Genomic DNA, 25,194 nt, shown 5'->3' with positions numbered 1-25,194 from the left:
AGCACTCTTGAGAAATATATTGTCTTCCTTTCATTTATATATTCAAGTGGAGGGAACTTGGCTCCGTGCAATGTGATGCATAGTCTCATGACCCGGCCATTAGAACGCTAAGCTCTATGAAGCTAATATGCAGAAAAAAACAGCAAATCCCCTTTAACACAAAAGCAACAATGAAAGTTCCATCATTGGAAACCACTGGAATCAGACAAGGTAACTGGATCTTCTTCTGTTGCCAAAAGAGTGGCCTGAACATATATATGCGTTTCTCCCACTGCGCCACAGATCAGCAGGGTGAAGATATTCCTCTGCTTACTTGCTGCCAGGAATGTTTTAGTTGAAATTTAAATATATATATATATATATAAGCTTTAGTCGCTTTTGGCAAAACACTTTAACAGGTGTTTTTGAGAGTTATTATATGACAACATTAATTTAAAGGGCATCAGATATACATACACTGTAATCCCATGTTCACAGAGGAGAAAAACTAAAAACCATGTTAAAAGGATGTGAGTATCATTTCATAGCATGAGAGCCTCTCACTGTAGGGACTGAACGCAATATCGTCTTTCTTGGGATTCTGAACACATGCATGGAACAGTCACCCAAGAGCAAACACATTCTTTGAGCACAGCAATTTACGGGCATTTCGCTCATAACTACTCATTGCATTTACATTTGAGAAATTGGTGCCCTTATCTTCTTATGAGGGCTTCCCAGCTGGCTCAGTGGTAAAGAATCCACCTGCCAGTGAAGGAGATGAGGGTTAGATCCCTGGGTTGGGAAGATTCCCTGGAAGAGGAAATGGCAACCCATTCCAGTATTCTTGCCTGGACAATCCCCATGGACAGGGGAGACCGGCAGGCTGCAGTCCATGGGGTCACAAAGAGTTGGACACGACTGAGCTACTGAGCACACACAGCACATCTTATGAATAAGATCTGGTGTGGTTTTCTCCCTTTTCTCTCTTAACCATCAGTCAGTTCCTTTTCAGCAACCAAACTGTTTGCGGGTGCTTGTCACCAGGGCAAGGCACAGCCCCACACCCTTGGTGCAAAGGTGGAGTGGCCATGGGGGGATGATGCTGCATCTGCCCTCTGGGCTCTGTGGGGTGGGCCTGGCTGTGCATGGGCACCGTTCTCTGGCTGTGACCACATCCTCCTCTTAGTGGTCTGACCCTCTGCCTGCATACCCAGGCCCAACAGTCCAGTTCAGTCCAGTCGCTGAATCGTATCCGACTCTTTATGACCCCATGGACTGTAGCACACCAGGCCTCCCTGTCCATCACCAGCTCCCAGAGCTTGCTCAAACTCATGTCCATCAAGTCGGTGATGCCATCCAATCATCTCATCCTCTGTTGTCCCCTTCTCCTCCTGCCTTCACTCTTTACCAGCATCAGGGTCTTTTCCAAGGAGTCAGTTCTTCACATCAGGTGGCCAAAGTATTAGAGCTTCAACTTCAGCATCAGTCCTTCCAATGAATATTCAGGACTGATCTCCTTTAGGATGGACTGGTTGGATCTCCTTGCAGTCCAAGGGACTCTCAAGAGTCTTCTCCAACACCACAGTTCAAAAGCATCAATTCTTCTGTGCTAGCTTTCTTTATAGTCCAACTCTCACATCCATACATGACCACTGGAAAAACCATGGCTTTGACTATACGGACTTTTGTTGGCAAAGTAACGTCTCTGCTTTTTAATATGCTGTCTAGGTTGATTGTAGCTTTTCTTCCAAGGAGCAAGCATGTTTTAATTTCAGGGCTGCAGTCACCATCTATGGTGAGTTTGGAGCTGAGACCCGACAGGGTATCTGTTAAATCTCCTTCCTGCCCAGGTCCTCTAGTGCTTTGCTATTCAAAGTGACAGCATCCTGGGCTTCCCACATGGCTCTGTGGTAAAGAAGCTGCCTGCTAATGTAGGAGATGTGGGTTCCATGCCTGGGTCAGGAAGATCCCATGTGCTGTGTAGCAACTAGGCCCATGTGCCACAACTATTGAGCCTGTGCTCTACAGCCCGAGGGTTGCAGCCACTGAACCGTATGCACTCTGGAGCCCATGCTCCACAACAAGAGAAGCCAGTACAATGAGAAGCCCATGCACTGCAGCTAGAGAGTAGCCCCAGTTTGCTGCAACTTGAGAAAGTCTATGCAGCAATGAAGACCCAGCACAATCAGAAATAAGTAAATAAAAAAAAAATTATTTTTAAAAAACCCCAAAGTGACAACATCCTGCCCAATCTCAAGCCCCAACCCAGACCTACCAAATCAGAATCTGCATTTTAACAAGGTCCCCAAGAATTCACATGCATAGTAAGTGTGAGAAACATTGGTCTCCCGGGCTCCTAACCCAACCCCCAGTTCTCATTCTGTCTTGGGGAACAGTTGTCCCTTGTTCCACTCTGCCTAGCAAGCATGGCAGTGGCTGCCCTGTTTATCAGAACCACACAGAAACGGTGCTCTATTGAACAAAACTCTGTGTGTGGTTTTAATAAATCCTAATGTTTTCTTTCTGCTTTTCTGATTTGCAGTTGACTGGAATTATCCTAAGAGCAGCCAAGAGGTTCCAAATCAACGTTTATGTCAGAAAATTAGATGACTTCGTGTAAGTTTTGCTTCTTTCTGCAGAGGCAGAGGGTGGTTTTGCTACATTGACTTTCTGGTGGGGTTGCTGTCGGGAGGGGTATAGCGCACTTCTGAGTCTGTTCACCCTTGTCCTTCAGGGATGAGGCACAGTCAGCATTTTCATGGGCTGCCTTGGTCTTAGAATTTACTTATTTAAGCAAACATGTATAGAATTCTTTCCATGAATCAGCCATTGTTCTAAGTTCTTAACATACTTATCTATTCCTTACAATAACCCTGTGGGGCTTCCCTGGTAGCTCAGACAGTAAAGAATGAAGATCCCCTGGAGAAGGGAATGTCTACCCACTCCAGTATTCTTGCCTGGATAATCCCATGGACAGAGGAGCCTGGCCATGGGGTCGCAAAGAGTCGGGCACAACTGAGTGACTAACTTCGGTTCACTTCATCCCCATTTTACAGATAAGAAAACTGAGGCACAGAGAGGTTTAATAACCTGCTAGAACTAGAACTCACACAGCTAGTAAAGCTACAGAGGCTGTTCTTACCCATCCACTAAGCATTTCCCATGGGCTTCCCTGGTAGCTCAGCTGGTAAAAAATCTACCTGCAATACAGGAGACCCTGGTTTGATTCCTGGGTTAGGAACATCCTCTGGAGAAGGGATAGGCTACCCACTCCAGTATTCATGGGCTTCCCTGGTGGCTCAGGGAAGGCTAGATATGGTATATCTACCTATTATATAGATACCATATAGATAAGGTAAAGAATCCACCTGCAATGCAGGAGACCTGGGTTCCATCCCTGGGTTGGGAAGATCCCCTGGAGGAGGGCATGGCAACCCACTCCGGTATTCTCACCTAGAGAATCCCTATGGACAGAGGTGACTGGAGGGCTATGGTCCATGGGGTCACAGTCAGACATGACTGATTGACTAAGCACAGCACACAGCAAACATTTCCCACACCATGACTCTGGTTCCCTTCCTCCCTTCCTTTCTTTCCACTGCTCCCACCCAGGGCCAGCCATGAGCTTTCCTGTGGGTGATTTAAAACTCTATGGAGTTCAGTGTCCCCACACACCATCTAAAAACCACTACTTATTCAGGATTCCTGAGTAAAACTCCTGCTGAGACTTTTCAGTGGACACTGAGAAAATGCTAATTATGATTTAATGGCAAATGAAAAAACTGGATCCAAAACTGTAGTATATATCTATAATATCATATTTATCAATTTTTTTCTGTCTGCCTGTCAATCAGACTTGGTTAGTTTCCCCCATCGAATTTGCCAGATTTAAGCCCAGGTGTTTTGCATCTTTTTAGGAAGCAAGTGTGGTTTGTAAGAATGTACTTTGTGTGTGTATTTCTGAGGGAATATAATCTAGAGCCTTAGAATCAAAATGGAACTGCAGTTCTGGCTCCAGCACTTCTTCATGGTGGTTCTGGGCAGCTTACTCTGAGCCATAATTTCCTTGTCTTAAACCTGGGGCAGTAATACCTCTGCATGTGAGAATTAAGATGTGTTCCCAAGATGCCCAGTGCAGAGCTGGTGCTTAGTACGTGCTCACTAGCTGATTGCTCCAGGCTCTTGGAAAGACAGTACTTAGTCAGTTCAGTTCAGTTGCTCAGTTGTGTTTGACTCTTTGTGACCACATGAATTGCAGCATGCCAGGCCACCCTGTCCATCACCAACTCCCGGAGTTCACTCAAACTCACGTCCATCGAGTCAGATGCCATCCAGCCATCTCATCCTCTGTCGTCCCCTTCTCCGCCTGCCCCCAATCCCTCCCAGCATCAGAGTCTCTTCCAATGAGTCAACTCTTTGCATGACATGGCCAAAGTACTGGAGTTTCTGGTTATAAAACATTCTGAGGAATGATAGCATTGTTCTGCTGGAGCCTCCCCTCCCATAACTCTTGGGAGTATAGTTTTCATTTTGATGAATTTGCTTTCAGCATCTTGTGCTTTGGTAAAGACACTTTCCATAAATGTGCAGCACTTCAAATTGCTACAATGTTTGTGATCTAACTGCTGATTGTTATGTGTTTGCAAAGGTAAGAAGGCTGCATAAATTCTGGGTAATTTAATTTTCATGCTGGAATTTTCATATACACTTATCTCATCAGGCCAGTGTGCCATCATAATGAGGATGTCTATAAAATAATCTTTTTTGTTGTTTTCATAGTGAAACAGGAAACATTCAAACCCTGGTTTTCCCAGTGATGTATATCAATGAGGTAAGTCCTGGGAGGGAGCCATGGGTATATTTCTCCTATGGAAGCTTGGGGACCTTCCATTATGGTGTCTGTGATTGTAGCTATGTGTAATTTTAGATGTGAGAAAGGGCAAAGGTGATTTTTTAAAAACCTGTTTGTCCTCAGAAAATTTCTGTTTATATGTTTACATGAATCTGTCTGTGAGATTTGAAAATGACAGAAAGAAATTTCCCTTGTCAAGAACATTATATGGGTGAAGCTCCTTTCTGGAAGCTGGTTGTGTAAGAACCAAAATGTAAAAGTGATCAGTTTACCATTCATTACTTGAAAAATAGAGTGAAAAAGAGCGTGAGCTGGTTGAGAAATGATTAAATAAAATGGGATACTTGCCCACTGATTGCAGTGATATGTGGTTGCCTTATCCTTCATCACAGCATAGAAGTCTCTTCTACTTTGTGATAAACAAGCATACATCATGAATTATAGGAAACAGATCCTGTCTTGGTTCAAACAAAAGGAGTTTCTCTGAAGAAATTTCTTTGACAGTGCACCCAGAGAAATACTATCCCCAATTGTTAGGCATAAATTGAAGTTTTGTAAATAAAGCATATTCTGAAGGCTCAGAAAACACCTACCCACCATGTAAAGCACCTGTGATAACTTCGTCTCCGAATCACGTATCACACGTACTGTAGGGATGTCTCCTCAGCTTCCGTTCTCTCTTTCACCCAATTTTGAGAGAAAAGTTGCAGGATTTTCCTCCTCAAATTCTTGACTGGACTGGCTTCCAGTGTTAACAGTAACATTTTTTAAAGTTTTGTGATTTTTCTGTCTTCCATAAAAATATTTTTTCTTTGCAGCAGATTTAGTAACGGAGCTTAGCAAGAAGAGACAAATTAACAATGATTTCTCACAAAACCTGAGCCAGACTGATAAACTGTTTTCAACTTGCTTTATTTTCCTCAACAATGTGTTATAGAAATTGTTCTCCAAAACAGCTTTGTAAAAATAATTTGATGTTCTGCATTTTGTAAAAATAACACATGCTCTTTCTGGAACTCTTGAGAAATTAAAAATAACAATTAAAAAATGAACTGCTTAATAAGCTAGCCCATCCCTCAGAGAAAAATGCACGTGACATCTGCTTACATTTGCCTCAGTATTTTTCTGGTTTTGATATTACAAACTGGAGACCATACAGTAGATTGAGCTTGATATCCTTTTTTTTTCCACTTAGCATTGTATTGGTAGCCACACTGATAAACTTTTGAAGGGTTTGTGATTACAATTCTAAGACAAGGCTTTTATTGTTTCATAGGAAAAATTCAGGCAATATTTACCATTTAGAGGACCTATTTGCTGTTCCTCCTGGGTCATCACTGTTATTGTTTGTGGGGAGCGCCTTGGAAGTAGGGCTTTGTGAGAGTGTGGAAGGGCCCTGGTCTGTCCATTTGGAGCATATCTGAAGTCTCCTCCACCTGAACCTTCGCTCTGACTTTTTGCCAAAGACTGGATTGCGTCCAGGGAGTGATGGAGTGAAACCTCGTGCTTTTGCTCCCTCCCGGAAAGAACTTTACTTTTCTTTAGAAAAGTAAAACGTTAGACCCGGAAGCAACCTTGGAGACTGCTCTCTCACCCCTTTTTTTCCAGAGGAGACTCTGATGGGCCTTCACCTGCAAACTGAGCCTAAATTAAGCCTAAACTCCCAGTTGTTGCTAATAATTGTTGTAGTATTAAGCTCTTCAGATACCTCAGCCATGACAATTTAAGGTGATAATACCTTTGCCTTTCGTCCAGAAAGTGTTATTCTAAAACAATTCCTTATTTATCAATACCCTGTGCAATTCTGGTTAGCCTGAAGACTTCTCCGAACACTCTCTGTTGAGATCTCTGGTCCCGATAAATATAGCTAACTAAGAGAGAAATGATGCTTTCCACATGCCATTTGTTGGGAGTATTTCATTCATTTATTCATCTAATCAACTGACATTAATTGAGCACCTACTGTGTATGGGGTTCTATACCCAGCTTTTAGTTGACGGAAATAAAAGTCTTCAGGAATACTTCACAGTCAAGAGGAGACAAATAGGTAAATAGACAGTTACAATGCAGAAGTGAAGACAGTGATGGAGGATTTTAGAATGTGAGATGGCAGCTCAGAAAAGGGGCCTTGAACGAGGCCTGATGTGGCCAGAGAAGACTTCTGAAAGGAAGTTATGCTGAGCTGGACTTTGAAGGATGAGCTGGAGTCTGATACAAAAGAAAAGCTGGTATCGTCCCAATATTTCCCCCTCCTTTATCAGGAGGAGGAAATACTTCCTGGTATTATCTGAATATTTTCTCCCTCCTTCCCCCCACCAATTTAGAGTAAAACATGCTCAGGAGAAAAGAGGAGACATTAATGACTAAGTGCACCCTTCTGGCTATTCTAACTTATAAATGGATTTTCAGTATCTCTGGTTTGCTGACAGGAGGACATACCCAAATTGTGTTTAATGATTTGGAAGAAAGATAGCGCAAAAAGCTTTACCCCCTGGATATTTATTAGTAATCAAGGGAATACTATTTTCTTGCTCCTCTCCACAGAGTGTTCTCATTGATAAAGAGACTGCAAGTCGACTGAAGTCTGTGATTAACACTACACTGATTGTCACCAACATACCCTATATTATCATGGCGCTGGGTGTGTTCTTTGGTCTGATCTTCACCTGGCTCGCATGCAGAGGACAGGGATCCACAGATGAGGTGAGCAGTGGCTGGAGGAATGTCTGCCTTACTGGATTATGTTCCCTGAGGACTTCAGCTGTGCTTCATTGAAGGGGTGTCAGTGGGCTCATTAGGGTGGACTCTGAGGTTTGATGCTGGGCACAGTGATTTCATGGTTGTGTTACTTAGGCTGAGCTGAGCCAAAGGAGAGGCAAGGGAAGTGTGTCAAAGATGGAGAGGTGATAGAAAAATACTGTTCAGTGTTTCAGACTCTCTTGTTGGGACTAGAACCCCTAGGAGTAAGGATTATGTCTTTGAAAAGAAGAATATATAACAGCTGAGCACCCAGACTTTGGTGTCAGAGTGTCCAGGTTCAAATTCCAGTTTTGACTCTTAATAGCTATGTGATCCTAGAAATCATGCCTTAGTTTCTCCATCTGTAAAATGGGATAACTGAGCCTCACTTAGGAATTTTTTGTGAGGACTTGATGATACTTTAAACATAAACTGGGCACTTGGCCCAGTGTAAACATTTAGTAAGAGCTCAATAAATATTAGTTATAGGACAAAACAGCTCCATGATTACAGAGCAAGGCAGCCAGGGATCTGCTTGGAAAGAATCCCTAGTGTATCAGGAGATACCTACCACTGAGTCGTTACTGCACAATAAATGGTGGGCACAGGGGAGTGGTTCCTTTTCTGGAGGGATGGGAACATCCCCAAATGGATGGGATAAACAGTCAGTTTGGCTTCCCTAAGTGACCAACGGGCCAACCCAGGGGTCTAAATATCTTCAATGAGCCTTTCTTAAATTCCCACCAGCTTTCCAGTTGGCAACAAAGGCTTTTTCCCCTTCTCTCTTCACCACCTCCATTAAGTGTCTGAGGCAAATATGAAGTAGGAAATGAAACAGGCTGAAACCATCTAAGTCATGTTAGCTCAGATTTCCCTGTCTTCTGAATGTTTCCAGTATGCCTCTTGACCCATGCCCATCACATTAGCATGAATTAGGGGTGAGGCAGCAATCTTTTCATTTCTATCTATGGATCTTAACTGCTACTGCTAAGTCACTTCAGTCGTGTCCGACTTTGTGTGACCCCATAGATGGCAGCCCACCTGGCTCCGCCGTCCCCGGGACTCTCCAGGCAAGAACACTGGAGTGGGTTGCCATTTCCTTCTCCAAGGCATGAAAGGGAAAAGTGAAAGTGAAGTCGTTTAGTCATGTCTGACTCTTAGCGACCCCATGGACCGCAGCCCACCAGGCTCCTCTGTCCATGGGATTTTCCAGGCAAGAGCACTGGAGTGGGGTGCCATTGCCTTCTCCGATGGATCTTAAAGTCACTGTAAAATGGATCTTACTGCCACAGACACAGATGAAAGCCCACGTAAATGTCATGAGTGCTCCTACAGTTAACCAGCTTCACATATTCAACAAGCAAATAATTACTGCACCCACCACCTCCAAGACATTGTTCTCTGATGGGCTTCCACTTGAAGGAGGCAAATTAAATAATGTGTGATGAGGATTATGTTTCACATTGACACAGGGACGGGTACTGCTCCAGTGTCAGGGTGAGGGTGTTAGAGTAGGCCTCCTGGAGAGGATTAGAGCTGAAAGTTAAAGAAGGAACAGGAGGAAGCAGGCCAAGAAGGGGTGAGCGGGACGACATCCTTCCTAGCTGTTGCTCCTCTTTCCACCTTCCTCCATCCCCTCCCACACCTTTCGTATCTGGGGAGAAGCTGGTGACGTGACCGCCTAACCCCACTGTCCTCTCTCTTCTGGTCTCAGGGAACTGCAGATGAAAGAGCGCCCCTCATACGAACCTAGTCAGACCGTGAGCCGTGTTTGGGGAAGGAAGCATGCGCACTGTTGTGACCTGGGCCACGATGACATGGGGCAACCATCTGTGTCCTCACGGGCTTGTCGCCTGGTGAGACAGGAGGAGGGCACCCTGTGCCGGCGTGTGACGAGCACCTTCCAGCAGAGGTTCAGGAACAGGCTGACCTAGTTGGCCGTTAGGATCCTGTGGTCCCTGACAGATTGTTTTGTTTTTCATGTGTCTAGCAAGTATTTAATAAACGCTTGTAATTTTTTGTTATTGTTGGGTGCTGGTAGCTCCAGAATTTTGTGACCACTGTCGTGGTTATAATGTCTTTGCATCACTTGTTAATGCTACTTGGTCTAACCTTATTCAGTACTCTTCATTCACCAGACTTTGTGCTCAGAATACATAAATATTACTTATGTTGTATTCCTCCATTCATTTCATTCACCAAACAGAAGTAAATAAGAGTTCGGAATGCAGGGTAAAATGGTAAGCATCATTCAGTAGTATTCAAATGCATTTAATTTCCTCTTTTGAAAAAGTACATATTGCCTTTCTTGCGAATCTTCATTTCATAATTCCTCCCGGATAATAATTCAGTCTTTTGACCAACTTTCACCCAGGATAGGAATAAGTGGGGAAGGGGTTGCTGGGGTCCCCATGAGTTGATAGTGACAAGCACCTGAGGATTTTTGACTTGTACTTTTGTGAATTGAAAGAATGCATAAATAATGTTGGTGAGGACAAGTACAGATATTTCATGTAGAATAGAGTGCTAGTTACGACTTTTGTGGGTAGTTTGTTTCTTTTTTTTATAGTCAGAATGATCTTGATGTGGAAAGGTGTTTCTGGGAAAATGTAATCAGTAACTGATTTTTCCCCCCGAACCACCCTTACCAAAATGACTGTATTAACTACAATACTACTGAGTGATTATTTGTAAAATTATTTATCAATATAGGAAATTCATCTATCCACAACCTAACTTACACTTAAATTTCAGGAAGTCTTACTGCACTAAATACACATTTCTTCTGGGGCAGTCTTCTTGGTAACTCTGAAATTGTTTTTGAGTTGTTCTCACCTCAGATTCAGTTCCTTCTGATGTTTTGTGGCTCACTATCACTCACCGAGTAGAGAAAAATGTGCCCTGCGGTTCCTGTGACAATCGTTTTGCTGACAGAGTGATGGTGTTTTAAAATATTGCACAGGAAGTACTTTTAAGAAAGGTTGCTTGGTGTCAAAAGCAGAGCCACCTGTCTGCAGAAGACCTCTTGACTCTCAATGTAACCTGAGTCAGGATTGAAAACCATCCATTGTCACAGAATTCAAGCATATTTAAGGGCAGTTTCTCTGATTCTTAATGCTCACCATTCATTTTGGATTGAGAAACTTGTACAGTTAATCTGGCAGACCGCACAGAGAACTTCTCAACAATTGAATCATTCTGCAGGATTTTTTTTTGTTTAAAATGGGATTTCAGTGTAAGCAAATGAGGGAAAAAAGCCACAGATTTCACAAATATAGCTTCTGATCCCTGTATGGAGGCAATAAATCATTTCCTTGCCCCAATTTTCCTACTCTCTACACTAAAGCAATATGTAATGTTTCCCTTTTTTGAAGGAGCAATTCATTAAACTCTCAGTTTCTCTATAAATTAAGATAGAACCTATAGATACCCCAAATCACCAAAATGTGAGATGCTAAATTGAAGTTATTTTGTCTTTAGTAATGCCAAGTATCTAGATGTTTTAATTCATCAACATTTAACTAAATAATTTGTACATCTTATGGTTATGCACCCACTTATTCACACAAATAAAACTGATAAGTCAGTGCATACCCATTGATTCATTCTATTATCAAGATATAATCATCTGAGATGACATTTTTAAATAGTATGATAACAGTTAAAGATGTACACGTTTTGACTGAATCCCACACAGCCAGGGACCCCAAAACATATTATTTTCATATGATTCTTAATAGTTACTTGGCTTAAAAAAAATCACATTTGATCTTTTCCTCCTAAAAAATATGTGGCAAACCCATACGCTGCAGTTAAGATTACAGATTGGTTAAGAACGAATGTACCTATTTGGTTTTCGGTTGAAGATAACAAACGGTTCCTCATGATCATTTTTGTGGAGCTGTTATCCTAGACAGGCTCCCAAAATCTTTGTGATTGTCACAATCAAAGAATACCATGTCCTGTACTATGATGCCCAATTTACAGAGAAACCCAACAGAGAGAGGTTACCTCCCTTCTCTCGAGAAAAACTGGGAGTTGAACACAGGACAGGAAATGGGCTTTGCCACTTTCCACTCCAGGCTTCTCCCACTAGACTTTATCTAGAAAGGTCACTAATGGTCAAGCAGGGCAGGTACTACACAACTAACTTCTATTGGGGTTTTTACTTAAGAGAGACTAATTCTTTATTTTAGTTGCTTGAAATGAGAGTTCTGTAAAAGGTGACCTCCATCCTCGGCCCTCTGGGCACTATCACTGGGATTAATTACTTGTGACTATTAAAGAGAATGCTGCCCAGAATGTTCTTCCTGTAGTTTATACTGCTGGTTCCTTTCATGTGATTCTTGACATGTGTATTTCTACCCTTAATGCAATGGAATATTTCACTAATAAAAAACTTTCTATGAAATTGCACTGGAAACTGTATGTTATGTCATCAGGTGTTCAGTGGTCTATGGAGTTTCATTTGAAAGGTGCTCTTCGCCCTGTGGATGGAATCAGGCTTGAGTCATACCCCTTAGGCCACCTCCAATTTGAGCTCAAACTGTGGTGGACAGTTATAGGCAGCCTGCCAAGCCTCACTTCAAGTAGGTCCCATGTTGTACTTTTTTGCCTCAAGTCTTTCTCCAGAGCCCTGGAATCCCCTCAGGAGCATGGGGGTTAATACTCCCAATTACTCATGCTCTGGGGCTTCCCAGGTGGCTCAGTGGTAAAGAATCCGCCTGCCAATGCAGGAGATGCAAGAGACGCGGGTTTGATCCCTGGGTCGGGAAGATCCCCTGGAGAAGGAAATGGCAACCCATTCCAGTATTCTTGCCTGGAGAATCCCATGGACAGAGGAGCCTGATGAACTAGTCCTTGGCATCGCAAAGAGTTGGACAGGACTTAGTGACTGAACAGCAACAACTGATGCTCAATCAGAGTGGGCAGGAGTCAACTGGTAAGGGCTCCAGTTCTCAGAGGGCCAGTTCTCAGGCTCACTCTACTTGGTTCCTCAGCTAGGGTTGCCGGGACCAGAAACTGCTCCTGTTTATCACTCCTTCATCCCCGGCCTCTCCTTATCCCTGGACAGCTGCTTCCAACCAAATAATCTACCTGTTTTAACATCCCTATTCAGGTCTGTTTCCAGGTAAACATAAACTGAAATGCAGACAAATCCACCCCGAGGGTTCAGCAAGGTCAGAGAGCTGTTGGAGAAATACTAGACCTTGTGTCTGCAGACATTTGGACTGAAGTTATTAGCCCCAAAGTTTAGATTCTCTTTAAAACCTTTACCAGGCCAATAATAGTGCAACTTACTTCTGAAGTCACAGCCAATCCAGACCAATCATAACATATTTAGCTCAGTGTTACAAACATCTTTATATTATTAAGGATACTTGAGAACCTCAGTGTATGTGCTTCCTGCTGCTGCTGCTGCTAAGTCACTTCCGTCGTGTCCAACTCTGTGTGACCCCATAGATGGCAGCCCACCAGGCTCCCCCATCCCTGGGGTTCTCCAGGCAAGAACACTGGAGTGGGTTGCCATTTCCTTCTCCAATGCATGAAAGTGAAAAGTGAAAGTGAAGTCGCTCAGTTGTGTCTGACCCTCAGAGACCCCATGGACTGCAGCCTTCCAGGCTCCTCCGTCCATGGGATTTTCCAGGCAGGAGTACTGGAGTGGGGTGCCATTGCCTTCTCCGATGTGCTTCCTAGGGACCCCCAAAGCTGATTTCAACTGGCTTAAGTCATAGGAGAAGTTGTGGGATCATAAATGTAAACTTTCAATGAAGTTTCAAGATGTTCTGGGAACCTGACTTGGAGCTGAGGGAAGGCTTGACTAAGGAAGCAACATTTGAGACTGAAGAACAGGTAAAGTAAAGCATTGCAGACAAAGGTAACTGGATGCGCGGGAGCAGGAAGGAACATGTTACATGTGACTGAGATAATATTTGTCTAGAATTCAGAGGAAGAATAGTGGGAGATTAGGCTGGAAAGAAAGGCAGCCTTATTGTGCCATGTTAAAGATTTTGTTACATATTGGATGATTCTACTTGCAAGTGGTACTTAAAATAGATTCATAGAGACAAAGAGTAGAGAGTGGTTACTGGGGGCTGAGAGAGTGGGGTTATTGTATACCCCAGTTGTGTCCAACTCTTTGTGACCCCACTGACTGTAGTTCAGCAGGCTGCTCTGTCCTTGAGATTATTCAGGCAAGAAAACTGGTGTGGGTTGCTGTTTTCTCCTCTAAGCGATCTTTCCAACTCAGGGCTCAAACTCGCAACTCGAGTCGGCGGGTGGATTCTTTACCACTAGCACCACTATTTCTGAGGCCAACAGGAAGCCATTCAAGGGTTGTGAACTGGGCTGTTGGCCAGTGCAGGACAGGGAGAAGAATGGGATATGTGACAGGTTTGTTTAGGAAAAACTCACTCTAGCTGTGGGGTGAATAAAGTGGAAGAGTCAACCTGGATACAGGGAGGTCAGTTACGAGGCTGTTGTGATAGGTGGTTTCTTTGGGGTCCCCACTGATGTTTAAGATGGAATTTGTCTAGGTATCATGAACCAGCTGGCAGGGTGAATTCCGCAAAGCTGCAGAGCATGGGTTAAATAATGGGTTTAATATGGAAAAAAAAATTATAGAAAAAGGAAAGCACAGACCCTCCATCTTCCTGTCATCCCATGGAGAGGCAAGCTGAGGGTCAGAGCTCTGTTTGGTCTCAGTGCAGAGAGCATATTTACCTTTTTATAGGACGAGCATGAAAAAGCAGTCTTGTCGATGGAGGAATACACAAGCAAGTGAAAACAGGCAGTTTGGACTTGGGCTGCCCATGGAATGTTACAATCTCCACTGCTGGGGTGAAGAAGACACCAGTTACACGGGACCTATCATTGGGTACAGCCTTTCCCCTCCCCTAGGAGAAGGGGGAACCCCCAGTCACAGCTTGTTCATTCATCAGGCAACCTAGAATGAACAGCCAAGGTCACAGTCCAACAGTCCTGCTCATTGCACAGCAAGGCTACTGCAGTAGTCTAGGCAGGAACTGGAAAACATTGTTTTTTCTGTAAAAAGCCACTTAGAAAATAGGCTTTGCAAGCCTCTTTGTCACAACTACTCACCTCTGTTCTTGGAGCATGAAAGCAGTCATAGGCAACACGTAAGTGAGTGCATATGTCTGTCACCCAAAGAAACTGTGTTTACAAAAATAGCAGCCCACATTTGGCCCCTGGGCTGTCATTTGCTGATCCCGGGTCTGGGCAAGAGGTTACAGAAATTTGAATCAGGGAGATGGCAGTGGAAATGAAGTATTTTTGAAATATTTGAAAGATAAAATATATAGGTTGTTGTTCAGTTGTTAAGTCGTGTCCGACTCTTTGCAACCAAAATAATGGGACTTGGAGATAAAAATGGGAAAGGCAAGGGAGAGAAACACATCAAGGAAACCATTCACTCACTCCACAGTACTGAATAAGAGCCTGTCATGTGGATGGGCACTCTGTTAGCATTAGGAACACCACCAGGAAACAAAGCAAAGTTTTCTGTCCTCATGGTGCTAAAATTAAGACCACACGTGCTATGTCACTTCAGTCCTGACTCTTTGCGACCCCATAGACTGTAGCCTGCCAGGCTCCTCTGTCTATGGGATTCTCCAGGGAAGAATACTGGAGTGGGTTGCCAGGCTCTCCTCTAGGGCATCTTCCCGAGCCAGGGATGGAACCTGTATCTCTTGTCTCCTGCATTGGCAGATGGATTCTTTGGTGGTGGTAACTGCTAAGAATATTAAAATAGCCAGCGACAGGAGTGGAATCAGGGGAGGCTTCGTATTGAAGAAATGCTCGTCCATTCTTTTCCATCTGAAATTGTTCTTTCTATCCATAATTTCTGTGATTTGGCTCGGCTGGTTCTTCTCTCTCGAGCTCTGCTCTGGTCATATTACTGGTGCTCAGCTGTAACCTCTTCTCACTTGATCCTCTCTCCCTGACAATCCCATTGGCTCCCAGGCTTCAATAACAACATAAACCTCATGGACCTCTGTTTAACCTCAGTCCCACATATCCAAGCACCTGCTGGATATCCTCAACCAGCCTGTGCTCAAATCCAGTAAGTAAAGCAAGGAACTCACTTTTCTTTTCCTTATCTTCCTCCCAAGTTCCAATGTCATCACAGTGTAGCTGGCTGTACAAGCCAGGAACCAGGGACTCTTGATAGACTCCTGCTTGCCTGCCTCTCCACACCCATCAAACATTAAGCCTACCTGCTCTTCAGTCTCCATTCCTGTTGTCCTCATCCATATACCAGTGTTCTCACTGAGACTCCTGGAATGACCACTTTTAGCATTACTTACTTACATTTTCGAAACCCGTAATGGGTTTTATACTGCAAAGTTTTCCTCCACCCCATCTCCTTGCCACCCAGTTCATCTTCTCAGAAAACCAAAGTTATTCATTTTTAAAAACGTAACTTTCCAGGTATATTTTATACAAATATGTGTAATTACATATTCTAGCCCTCTTTTTTTCCCCACCGAAATTGTAGCATACCATATTCAAGGTGTTGTTTATGTAATTTATCGTTGAGATCTTTCTTTTCAGTACACAGAGCTTTACTGTTCCTATTGCATCGCTGAATAGCATTCCTTTGTATGAATGCAACTATTTAGGCAAAACACTGTTTCCAATCATGTGTTATTATAAACAGTGTTGTAACAGATAACCTGTATTCCATTAATTTTGCCAAACAATTTACAAAATAAATTCCTGGAAGTAGCATTGCTAGGTCCAAAGACAATTTTAATAGACATATGGCTTTTTTGTTGGTTTTACTTGTATTAAAGTTACAAAAGCACATAGATTTAAGAATCACATAATTCTACAAAGTGTCCACCAAGAATTCTTTTCTCCCTCTACTCTCTTTTTCTAATTTAAATTTATTTTTAAGTGGAGGATAACTGCTTTACAATGTTGTGGTTTCTGCCATACATCAACATAAATCAGTCATAAGTACCGCTATGTTCCCTCCCTATTGAACTTTCCTTCCACCCTACCTACCAAGAATTCTACAAAAAAAAAAAAAAACACCAAAACCTAAATTCCCAAAGGCACTTCTTTCTCCCTTTTTCTCCCCCCGCCCCACCCCCACTATTACCCCGTAACTTTAAGTGACTTGGTGCTTGGTGAATGTTCCATTGACTCTCCAAGGGCGTCCTCGGGTAGCTCAAATGGTAAAGAATCTGCCTGCAATGCCGCAGAGGTGGGTCCGATCCCTGGGTCGGGAATCCCCTGGAGAAGGGCATGGCAACCCACTCCAGCTTCTTGCCTGGAGAATTCCACGAGGAGCCTACCGGGCTACAGTCCATGGGGTCGCAGAGTCGGATGCGACTTTCACATTGACTTTCCACTACGGAGGAGGATTTAGCTTTCTTTCCTACCCTGTCTTCATTAGACACTGGCATTCAGCCTGCTTGCACATCTTTCCCAAGGGGGCCTCCCAAAAGCCGTTTTTAAAGGCTCTCGGGCGGCAGGTCACAGCAGGCTTCCCGGTATCTCACTTAGGCTGTGAAGCTCCACGCCGGGTGAAGCCACAAGGCTCCCGGAAGCTAGCCGGGCCGGGGGCGTTCCCTCTCCACCCTCCAGCCGCTACGCCTTTCCAGCGTTCCGGCCTCTACGGCTAGGCCAGAAAAGAGGCGGAACTCCCTGGTCTGAAGGCGGTTTCTTCGCCGGATTGAAAAGCGGAGTGCACCGAGTGTCGCGGGAGCAGCACCTTGGTCCCCTGCTCCCGCGACATGGCCTTCAACTTTGGTACTCCGTCTGGCACTTCAGGTACCGCTGCAGCCACCGCGGCTCCCGCGGGTGAGTGACTGCCCCGGATCTTCTCCCGGCGAGGAGGGAGGTCTTCGGTCCGGCCCTTCCGTCCGAGACTCTTCGGCTTGGGGATCCTGGGGTCTCCTGCCCGCGCGGAGACTTTGGGGGCTTCGGAAAAGGGCGGGCGGCAGCCGAGCGGGCGACGGCGGCTCCTGAGGAGGCCACGGGAGGAATGGGGGCCCAACCCCGGTGCTCGCGCGCGCGGGTGGGGCCCCGCAGGCCCCTCTCCTCCTAGGGTTCGTTTCCCGCCATCCGGGAGTCGGGCTCGGAGAGACCCGAGGAGGCTTCTCTCACTCTTTGCCAGAGACCCGTCCTCCCTCCCCTCCCCGCCGCAGCCTCCGGGACTTGGGCGAACTCGTCGAGGGTTTCCCGCTGCTGGGTTCGGCGAGGATCCGGCTGGGGAGCCTGAGGCGCTGCCCTGCGGCTCCCTTGGCCCTGGCCCTTTAGCTTCTCGCTGCGGGACTGCAGACTCCTGCCCCTTCCTCCTGTCCCCGCCTCCTAGGCTTTCTTAACTCATGTTGGAGCAAAATCAGGGTTTGTCTTTGTTCACTTCTATGAAACCTCCTGCAGACTCTTCTAATCCTTATCTTGCTTTCTTTTTCTTTTTTCTTCCCTCTCTCCCCTTTTAAAATTGTTTGTTTCTTTGCCTGCACGCCTATCAGGATTTGGTGGGCTTGAGACTGCCAACTCCACCGCCAGTGGGTTTAATTTTGGGGGTTTCGGATTAACTGCTAATCCTGCAGTGAACTTTAATATTGGGAATTTCGGTGTTTCTACCACCTCGGCGACTCCGTTCAATTTTGGTAACAGTCTGGCAAGTGCAGGTAGATATGCGGGTCGTCTGTGTAACGAATGTTGGGAGCTGGAGTCCAAGAATATTTTGTGGTTCCAGAGTTTGAGAAAGAACAGAGACTTGTTTAATAAGGAAAGGAAAATCATTTCCTAACGTCGAATCAAAAACATTTGTATTAGGTTTTGACTCTTAAAAGATTTGGTTTGGGGAAGTCTTGCAAGTTATTATATAATATTCCTTTGTTAAATTTGCATTTGATTGAGTAGAATATACCTTCCGAGTGATATGAAATTGGAGTGGATTTTTATTTTGAGTGTAATACGTCTTCCAAATTATTAAATATCTCTTCAAAATATAAGTTCAACAGTCAGGCCCGTTTTCCTGGAATTCTTGGACTCCTGCAGTCATTTTTTTCCCCCATTTTTCCTGCATCTTTCATTGGAATTTCATTTGATTGTCTTTGTCTTTCCTGAGAGAAACAAATCTTATACGAACAGCAGCAACCTGTCTTGTTTTTTAATCTGTATAATAATAATAATGTCTTTCTTTAATAAACTGAGCAGATTAGGATACTTCTGTAAGATAATGTAATTATAGTAAGAATCCCCAGTTCTTTACTGGATTTTTTGAGAAATGACCAGAGCAGTTTGATGTATTTTCAGGTAGCACTGACTTCTAAAATGTAGGCTAGACATCTTTGCACTAAAAAAGATAATTTTGAAGATTTTGTATCTATATAGATCATTTGAAGCTCATTGAAAATTCTGCAAAACACAAACTATAATATGTGTGTCTATATATATATATGAAAAAATTTTAAGTAGGTCTCTGTACCTTGCATACAATGACCCTATAGAAAAGTCTTGTTCTTCAGCTGCTCGTATATGAATTTATTGTTCATATTCTCTAACATATGCCACTTATGCCCATGCCAATTATATGCATTTGGTAATCATGATTTATTCCCTAAGACCTATTTGGAAGTCTGGCATTTTGTGCAGTCACTTGTTACTGCAATGTGAATATGACCTTGGCATTTGATTTGAAAACATTTTTGAAGAATACTTGAGTATTCCAAAGATTAAACAATCAGTTATCATTAAGGTATATTTAAAGTGATCACATATCACTGTTGTTTGGTATGTTTACTTTTCCTTCTTTGCTTAAAATTGGCACTGGGTAAAACAGAAACATTATTCTGAAATTTGTGTTTCCGAACAAACCCACCCAGCTTGTAACTCAAGAACAATAAATAAACCAGTTGGTATTTGCTTGATTTCATGTTCATTTGGAGTTGTCACTGTTAAGTTTTGAGTTGTGATAACTGTTTTAACTACTTCTACGTACGTTCATTAACTTAGTCTTCAGCAAAGGATTGATTGAAATTCTTGTTTACTTTTTAAATTTTATATCCTGGCAGATCCATTATTATTAATAAGTATTTTTCATATTGTGGAGCATGTTAAGATACCAGTGCTTTTATCGTATAGCCAATTCAGACTATATCTTAGTTTTTCTGTGACACTTAGAAGTAATGAAAAAGATTAGGAACAATATTTAGTATTTTAGGTGATTTTTATCAAAATGTTTGCAGTTTGCAGTACCACAGTAGAATCTGCAAATAAATAGAGTATTTGGTTGTACCTGGATGCAACATGTAGTCTACTCTTGAATAATTTTCCCAGTCAGAATCATATGATGACTATCATGGGCTGTGAGTTTTTTCCTTTTTGTATCTCTTATATTACAGTATTAATGAATCTCTGTCTCTTATGCCAGAAATATATGAGATTGAAAATTAGAATCCCAGAAAGTCTGTAGTATAACTCAGAGAGGACTAATGGTTCAAACATCTGTCTTAAAAGTCTTTTTTGGCAATCTCATTGGTAATCAAATTCTGACAGTAAGGGGAGAAAAAGCAATTTTAGATTGGCTAGCATTCCACTCCACTCATATGTCAAGTTGCATCGGTAAAGATTAATTTTGTCTTTAGATTTATCTGAAAATGAAATTTGTGTATCTGTCAGTTCCCAAACTGTGGTGCAGGGTCTGGTGATGGCTCTGCTCTCCTTTGAGGCCACTACCGCCTTTGATTTTTTTTTTTTTTTCTGTATCTCTTCAAGAGGTAACATTCTTGTTGTATAAAAGTCATTATATTGGTATGTTTAATTTGAAAAGTTGCTTAGTCTTGATGGAGACCAAGTAGAAATGTAAGTTAGAATATAAATTAATTCACCAAAACCAAGGTTGCAAACTGGCAACACAGTCTGCTGATATGATGTTTATCACACTGTCTTAAAAATATTTGAATTAGTTGCAAAAAATTAGTTGAATTCGGGTTTAAAATTATGTAAATTTCACATTTAAAAAATCTAAATTTTTCTATTTCTCTTGGGGAAAATGGGAACATAAAACACTACTCAACTACCATTCTCCTGTAGCAGTCATCTGTTGGAATTTAGGAACTGCTGCCTTTTAAAAAAACTGTCCACATTGATCAGTTCCACCAGTCAGTAAACACCTAGCCTATTTCATTAATATTAACAGCCTGTGTCTTGTAGACATTTGAATTTGCAACCCCTGCTCTAAAAGTACATAGTCATTTTAGTGTACACAAACACTGACTAAATAGGCTTATTAACATGTTTTCTTAGCCATAACTTAATCACCTCTTTAGTTGAAAGGTATATATTGCATTGTGGCAAATACTTACATAATTTGGAAAAGAAATTACCTCGTATGTATTCAAAAATTCTTCATTTCTATTTTATTTATGCTTTTTTAATTAGGTGGGTTTGGAGGATTTGGGACAACGTCTACCACAGCGAGTTCTGCATTCAGCTTTTCTACTCCAGCTAACACAGGCACTACTGGTAAGAAGATATCTTATATCATTTGTAGAAGAAAATGAGCTACAGATCAGATATCTTTTTTAACTTAAAATTGCTAATTTTTCATTCAAAGGATTCTTTGGTAGTACTCAGAACAAAGGTTTTGGATTTGGGACTGGTTTTGGCACGACAACTGGAACTAGTACTGGCTTAGGTACTGGTCTGGGGACCGGACTTGGATTTGGAGGATTTAATACGCAGCAGCAGCAACAGCAGCAACAGACTAGTAAGTACAAGAGGTTTTCATTTTCAGATATGAAACCATAACAACGTAGATAATATTATTTAGTCACTGTTCAAAACATTTGAGTAGATACCTTTTTTGGGGGAGGAGTTATAAATATCATATTCCATAGGATTCCAAAAGCTACTTCTCATGTTCAAATATAATGATAGCAACTGGGGAAAAGACAGATTGGCATGATTATAAGACCTCTGTGTTTAGTGTCATTCTATTAAAGTTTTTGTTGTTCGTAAACATGACACAGGTATGTAAAGCTGTACAGAAATACAGCTTCACGGATTGTTTATAAGATGAATGCCCTTTGTAACCACTGCCCATGTCAGGAGGTGGACCCTAACCAGCCACTTCAGAAACCCTCCACATTCTCCTAGTCGTTTCCCCATCAGAGGAAATAGTTTTGCTTTTTATGTTGATCACTTCCTTACTTTTCTTTATGGTTTTGTTACTCAAGTGTGTGAACAGTATTGTTCACTTTGATTTGTCTTAAATCTCTGTAAGTCCCCCTTTTTAGTTTTCTTTTTTATTTTTCAATTTGTTGATGAAATCAGATCATTTGTCCTATAGAAGTTGACAGTCAGGACTTTATGATTGCATTCCTTTTGTATAGTTAACATACCTTTGTCCTCTGTATTTCTTGTAAATTGGGTTGGATGTAAGGGGTTATTTATATTGATCATTAAGTTTTTTGTTTGCAAGCCTACTTTATAAATAGTGTTATTTTTTTTTATCAAGAGGCATATAATGTCTGATTGTCTCTATTTTTTGTGATGTTACCAGTGGCCATTGGTGATGATTACCAAGATCCATTAATTCATTAGGGGTTGCCAAATGGCATTCCAACTGTGTGCTTCCTTTTCCCTTTATTTGTTGAAATACTTCTGTAAAGAGAAACTTCTCCTCATCTACTATTTGAATAATTATTTCCCTTTATTCCTAACTTTCAAAATAAAGATTTGGTTCCCTATTCTTCTCCAAAGGTAACCTTTTTTTTAAATATCAGGAACTGAAGTATTTAAATTATTTGATATTTTTCAGTCCATTGCTATTTTCCATATTGATATTTAAATTGTTCCATCTTTAGCCAGTGTAAGCCTCTTCAGGTTGGTTCCCAAGTCATGTTGGTACATGTGTAGAATTAGTCTTTGATAACTTCCTTACTAGCTGGTGTGGCAGTATGTTCCAGGGTTATCTTGTATGTATGTATGTATGCTTATATGCTTAGTCACTCAGTTGTGTCCGACTCTTTGTGACCCCATGGACTGTGGCCCACCAGGCTCCTCTGTCCATGAAATTCTCCAAGCAAGGATACTGGAGTGGGTAGCCATTCCTTTCTCCGGGAAATCTTCCTGACCCAGGGATTGAACGTGGGTCTCCTGCATTGTAGGCAGATTCTTTACAACTGAGCCACCAGGGAAGCCCTTTATCTTGTATGGATTAGTATATTTAATTATCACAAGAACTCTATGAAATAGAACTCTTATTACCTCCATTTTATAGATGGAGAGAGATAACTGAGAGAATTGTGCCTTGTCCATGCGTCTTCTGAGATGTTGTACCGGAAAACAGATACAGGTTCCTTGACTTCGTCTGTAATGCTCCGTTTGCTTTTCTGCAGTTCGCTACCTCCTAAAATCACTCCTGTTTCATTTTTCTTAGGTGACTTGATTGATTGGCTAGAATTCACTCTAATCAGTCATTGAAGCTTAGTAACTTATTAAATATGAATTTCAAGAATTATTAACCAATAAAATGAAGAAAATAGAATTTTTCATTCTTGTGTTACAATAAAGTAATATATCTTTCTTACTCTCCTCCTGCAACAATAGGAAGTTAGGTGGAAATCCAAATAGTTAAGAAGAGGAAAGGAAAAATGAAGTTTTTTCTTTGTTTCTTGGCATGAAGTCTCTTCAACTATGTTATTATAGTTACACTTATTTGTCTTTGGAAAAACAGGAGTTTGAATCTGGTGCTATTCATTTTCAGAATGGAAAGGGCTCATTCTCCTCTAAGTGTGTGTTGTTAGGTCAAGACTCTGGGTATATAGGGTATATATACTGGGTTTATAAGGTTACTCATAGTCTATAAGGAGATAGAGTAACAAACTTTCAATTAGATTGTCTAATAAACATTCAGTTATAAAAAATATGTGTGTGAAAGCACTAAAATACACCATACAAAGTGCTTTGGAATGTAGAGGAAAAGGCGACTCTTAAGGGACTTAGATGGCTGGATAAAGTCAGAAAAGGGTATTCTAGGCAGAGGGACTAACATTGACAAAGGCATGAATGCCTGGCACAGTGTGGTGAATTTGGGACCTGCTGTTGTAAGGAGTTTGAGTTTACTCTGTAAAGATTGTGAAACTTTGCATCATTTTTTAAAAACTCCTGTTTGTACAAGGTGCTTGCTGTCTGATTACACTGCCTCTGATATGCCTAATCTCGGTTATCTGCTGAGTTCCTGGACAGTACTTATTCATTGAACACTTTGGCAGCTGGCTCTGAGTTTTGCTGAGTGGCTCAGTCAGTAAAGCATCTGCTTGCAGTGCAGGAGACCTGGGTTCAATTCCTGGATCAGGAAGTTCCCCTGAAGAAAGAAATGGCAACCCACTCAGTATTCTTGCCTGGAGAATCCCATGGACAGGGGAACAGGGCAGGCTATAATTTATGGGATCGCAAGAGTTGGACACCACTTAGCGCTATCTTCTTCTTCTGAGTTTTGCTTTTCGACTTGTGCTGTCAATCTGAGTTATTTTAGCATTCACGTACGTATGTACTCAGACAGTCATACCAGCGTTTTAGTCCGAAGACCTCCATTTCACTTTAGCCACAATTCTTACCTTGGACTTTGGCAACATCTGAAACTGTTCTAATTCCATAATTCACTAATGTAAACATCCCACAACCTTTGCTCTTTAAGCCTACCTTGTCAGGTACTTTCAACATAGCTGTTTTTAGACCTTGTTTTGATGTTTAGACCACTGACACTTTCTACACTTAATCACCTCCTTCACTGTTCTTACTAGCTTAAGAGTCCTTGTCCTTCCATTTCAGTCACTCTTACCAAGATGCTAAACTTTCTTATCCTTGTATCACGTTTCCCTGAAAGAACAAGATGAAGCCTGTGTAAGCCCGGTATCTATTTAGATACTGCTTGAAAAAATCATACAGTACAGGAGATTGAATAGTACCTCCAAATTGTTAATCACCAACCCAAGTTGGGCCCTCAACATTGCTTGGTAATCCTGTGAGGTTTCTATTTTCAGACTATTCTCTTGCTTTCTACAAGTTATTTTCAACCTTTATTCTCTTCAAATCTCAAATTCTCTGTTCTCACTTTTAGCAGATGGCCTCGACCTCTACTTCAGAGAGAAAACAGAAGCTCTCATTGTAATTCCTTCAGCTGCCCATTGCCAAATCTAGTTTATCTCCCTCTGTATCCATTCTTTTCTCTTTGCACCTGTGCTTTGGATCTCATATCCTCCCACCTTCTGCGGCCCCTTGTGCTGTGGATTATTTTTCCCAGCAACCCCTTGCCCCATTCCACCTCTTACTCCCCACCAAAAAAAAGTCTTCAGCTTCTCTATCCAAGGATTATTCTCATCCACATTTAAACAGTCTGAAATTTCTTTTTTTTCTTTTAACAGTGAAAACAAAACAACTTTTATTTCACATCTCACTTCAGCTATTGCTGCCTATCACTCTCTTCTCCCCTTCATAATCTACTTGGAACAGATGTAAAAGAATGGGATCCCCCGCTGCTATCTTCTGTTACCTCTTAGACTACACTGTTTGGTTTCTAAATTCTTTCTTTACCCATTCAAGTGTGTGTGTTAGTTGATCAGTTGTGTCTG

At 42.1% G+C, this 25,194-nt stretch overlaps 2 protein-coding genes across 2 annotated transcripts in view; both read left to right on the top strand.

Annotated features, from left to right (window-relative positions):
• SCARB2 (scavenger receptor class B member 2) overlaps positions 1–11,984 on the top strand; it is an 81,458-nt gene extending 69,474 nt beyond the window's left edge. Inside the window, exons 9-12 of the mRNA XM_061420538.1 lie at positions 2,525–2,598; positions 4,762–4,813; positions 7,379–7,537; positions 9,288–11,984. Coding sequence (XP_061276522.1) covers positions 2,525–2,598; positions 4,762–4,813; positions 7,379–7,537; positions 9,288–9,326 — 324 coding nt within the window. The 3' untranslated portion in view covers positions 9,327–11,984. The remainder of the gene's footprint in view (positions 1–2,524; positions 2,599–4,761; positions 4,814–7,378; positions 7,538–9,287) is intronic.
• A 5,216-nt stretch (positions 11,985–17,200) lies between these two features.
• The window catches only part of NUP54 (nucleoporin 54), a 33,969-nt gene continuing 25,975 nt past the window's right edge, over positions 17,201–25,194 (top strand). The window contains exons 1-3 of the mRNA XM_061420537.1: positions 17,201–17,404; positions 20,999–21,082; positions 21,174–21,326. Of these exons, the coding sequence (XP_061276521.1) occupies positions 17,338–17,404; positions 20,999–21,082; positions 21,174–21,326 (304 nt within the window). The 5' untranslated portion in view covers positions 17,201–17,337. The remainder of the gene's footprint in view (positions 17,405–20,998; positions 21,083–21,173; positions 21,327–25,194) is intronic.

Source organism: Bos javanicus, chromosome 6, assembly GCF_032452875.1.
Source record: "Bos javanicus breed banteng chromosome 6, ARS-OSU_banteng_1.0, whole genome shotgun sequence".
Classification (NCBI taxonomy): domain Eukaryota; kingdom Metazoa; phylum Chordata; class Mammalia; order Artiodactyla; family Bovidae; genus Bos; species Bos javanicus.
Note: the sequence above shows the minus strand (reverse complement) of the source record. Positions and strands in the feature narration are given on the sequence as shown.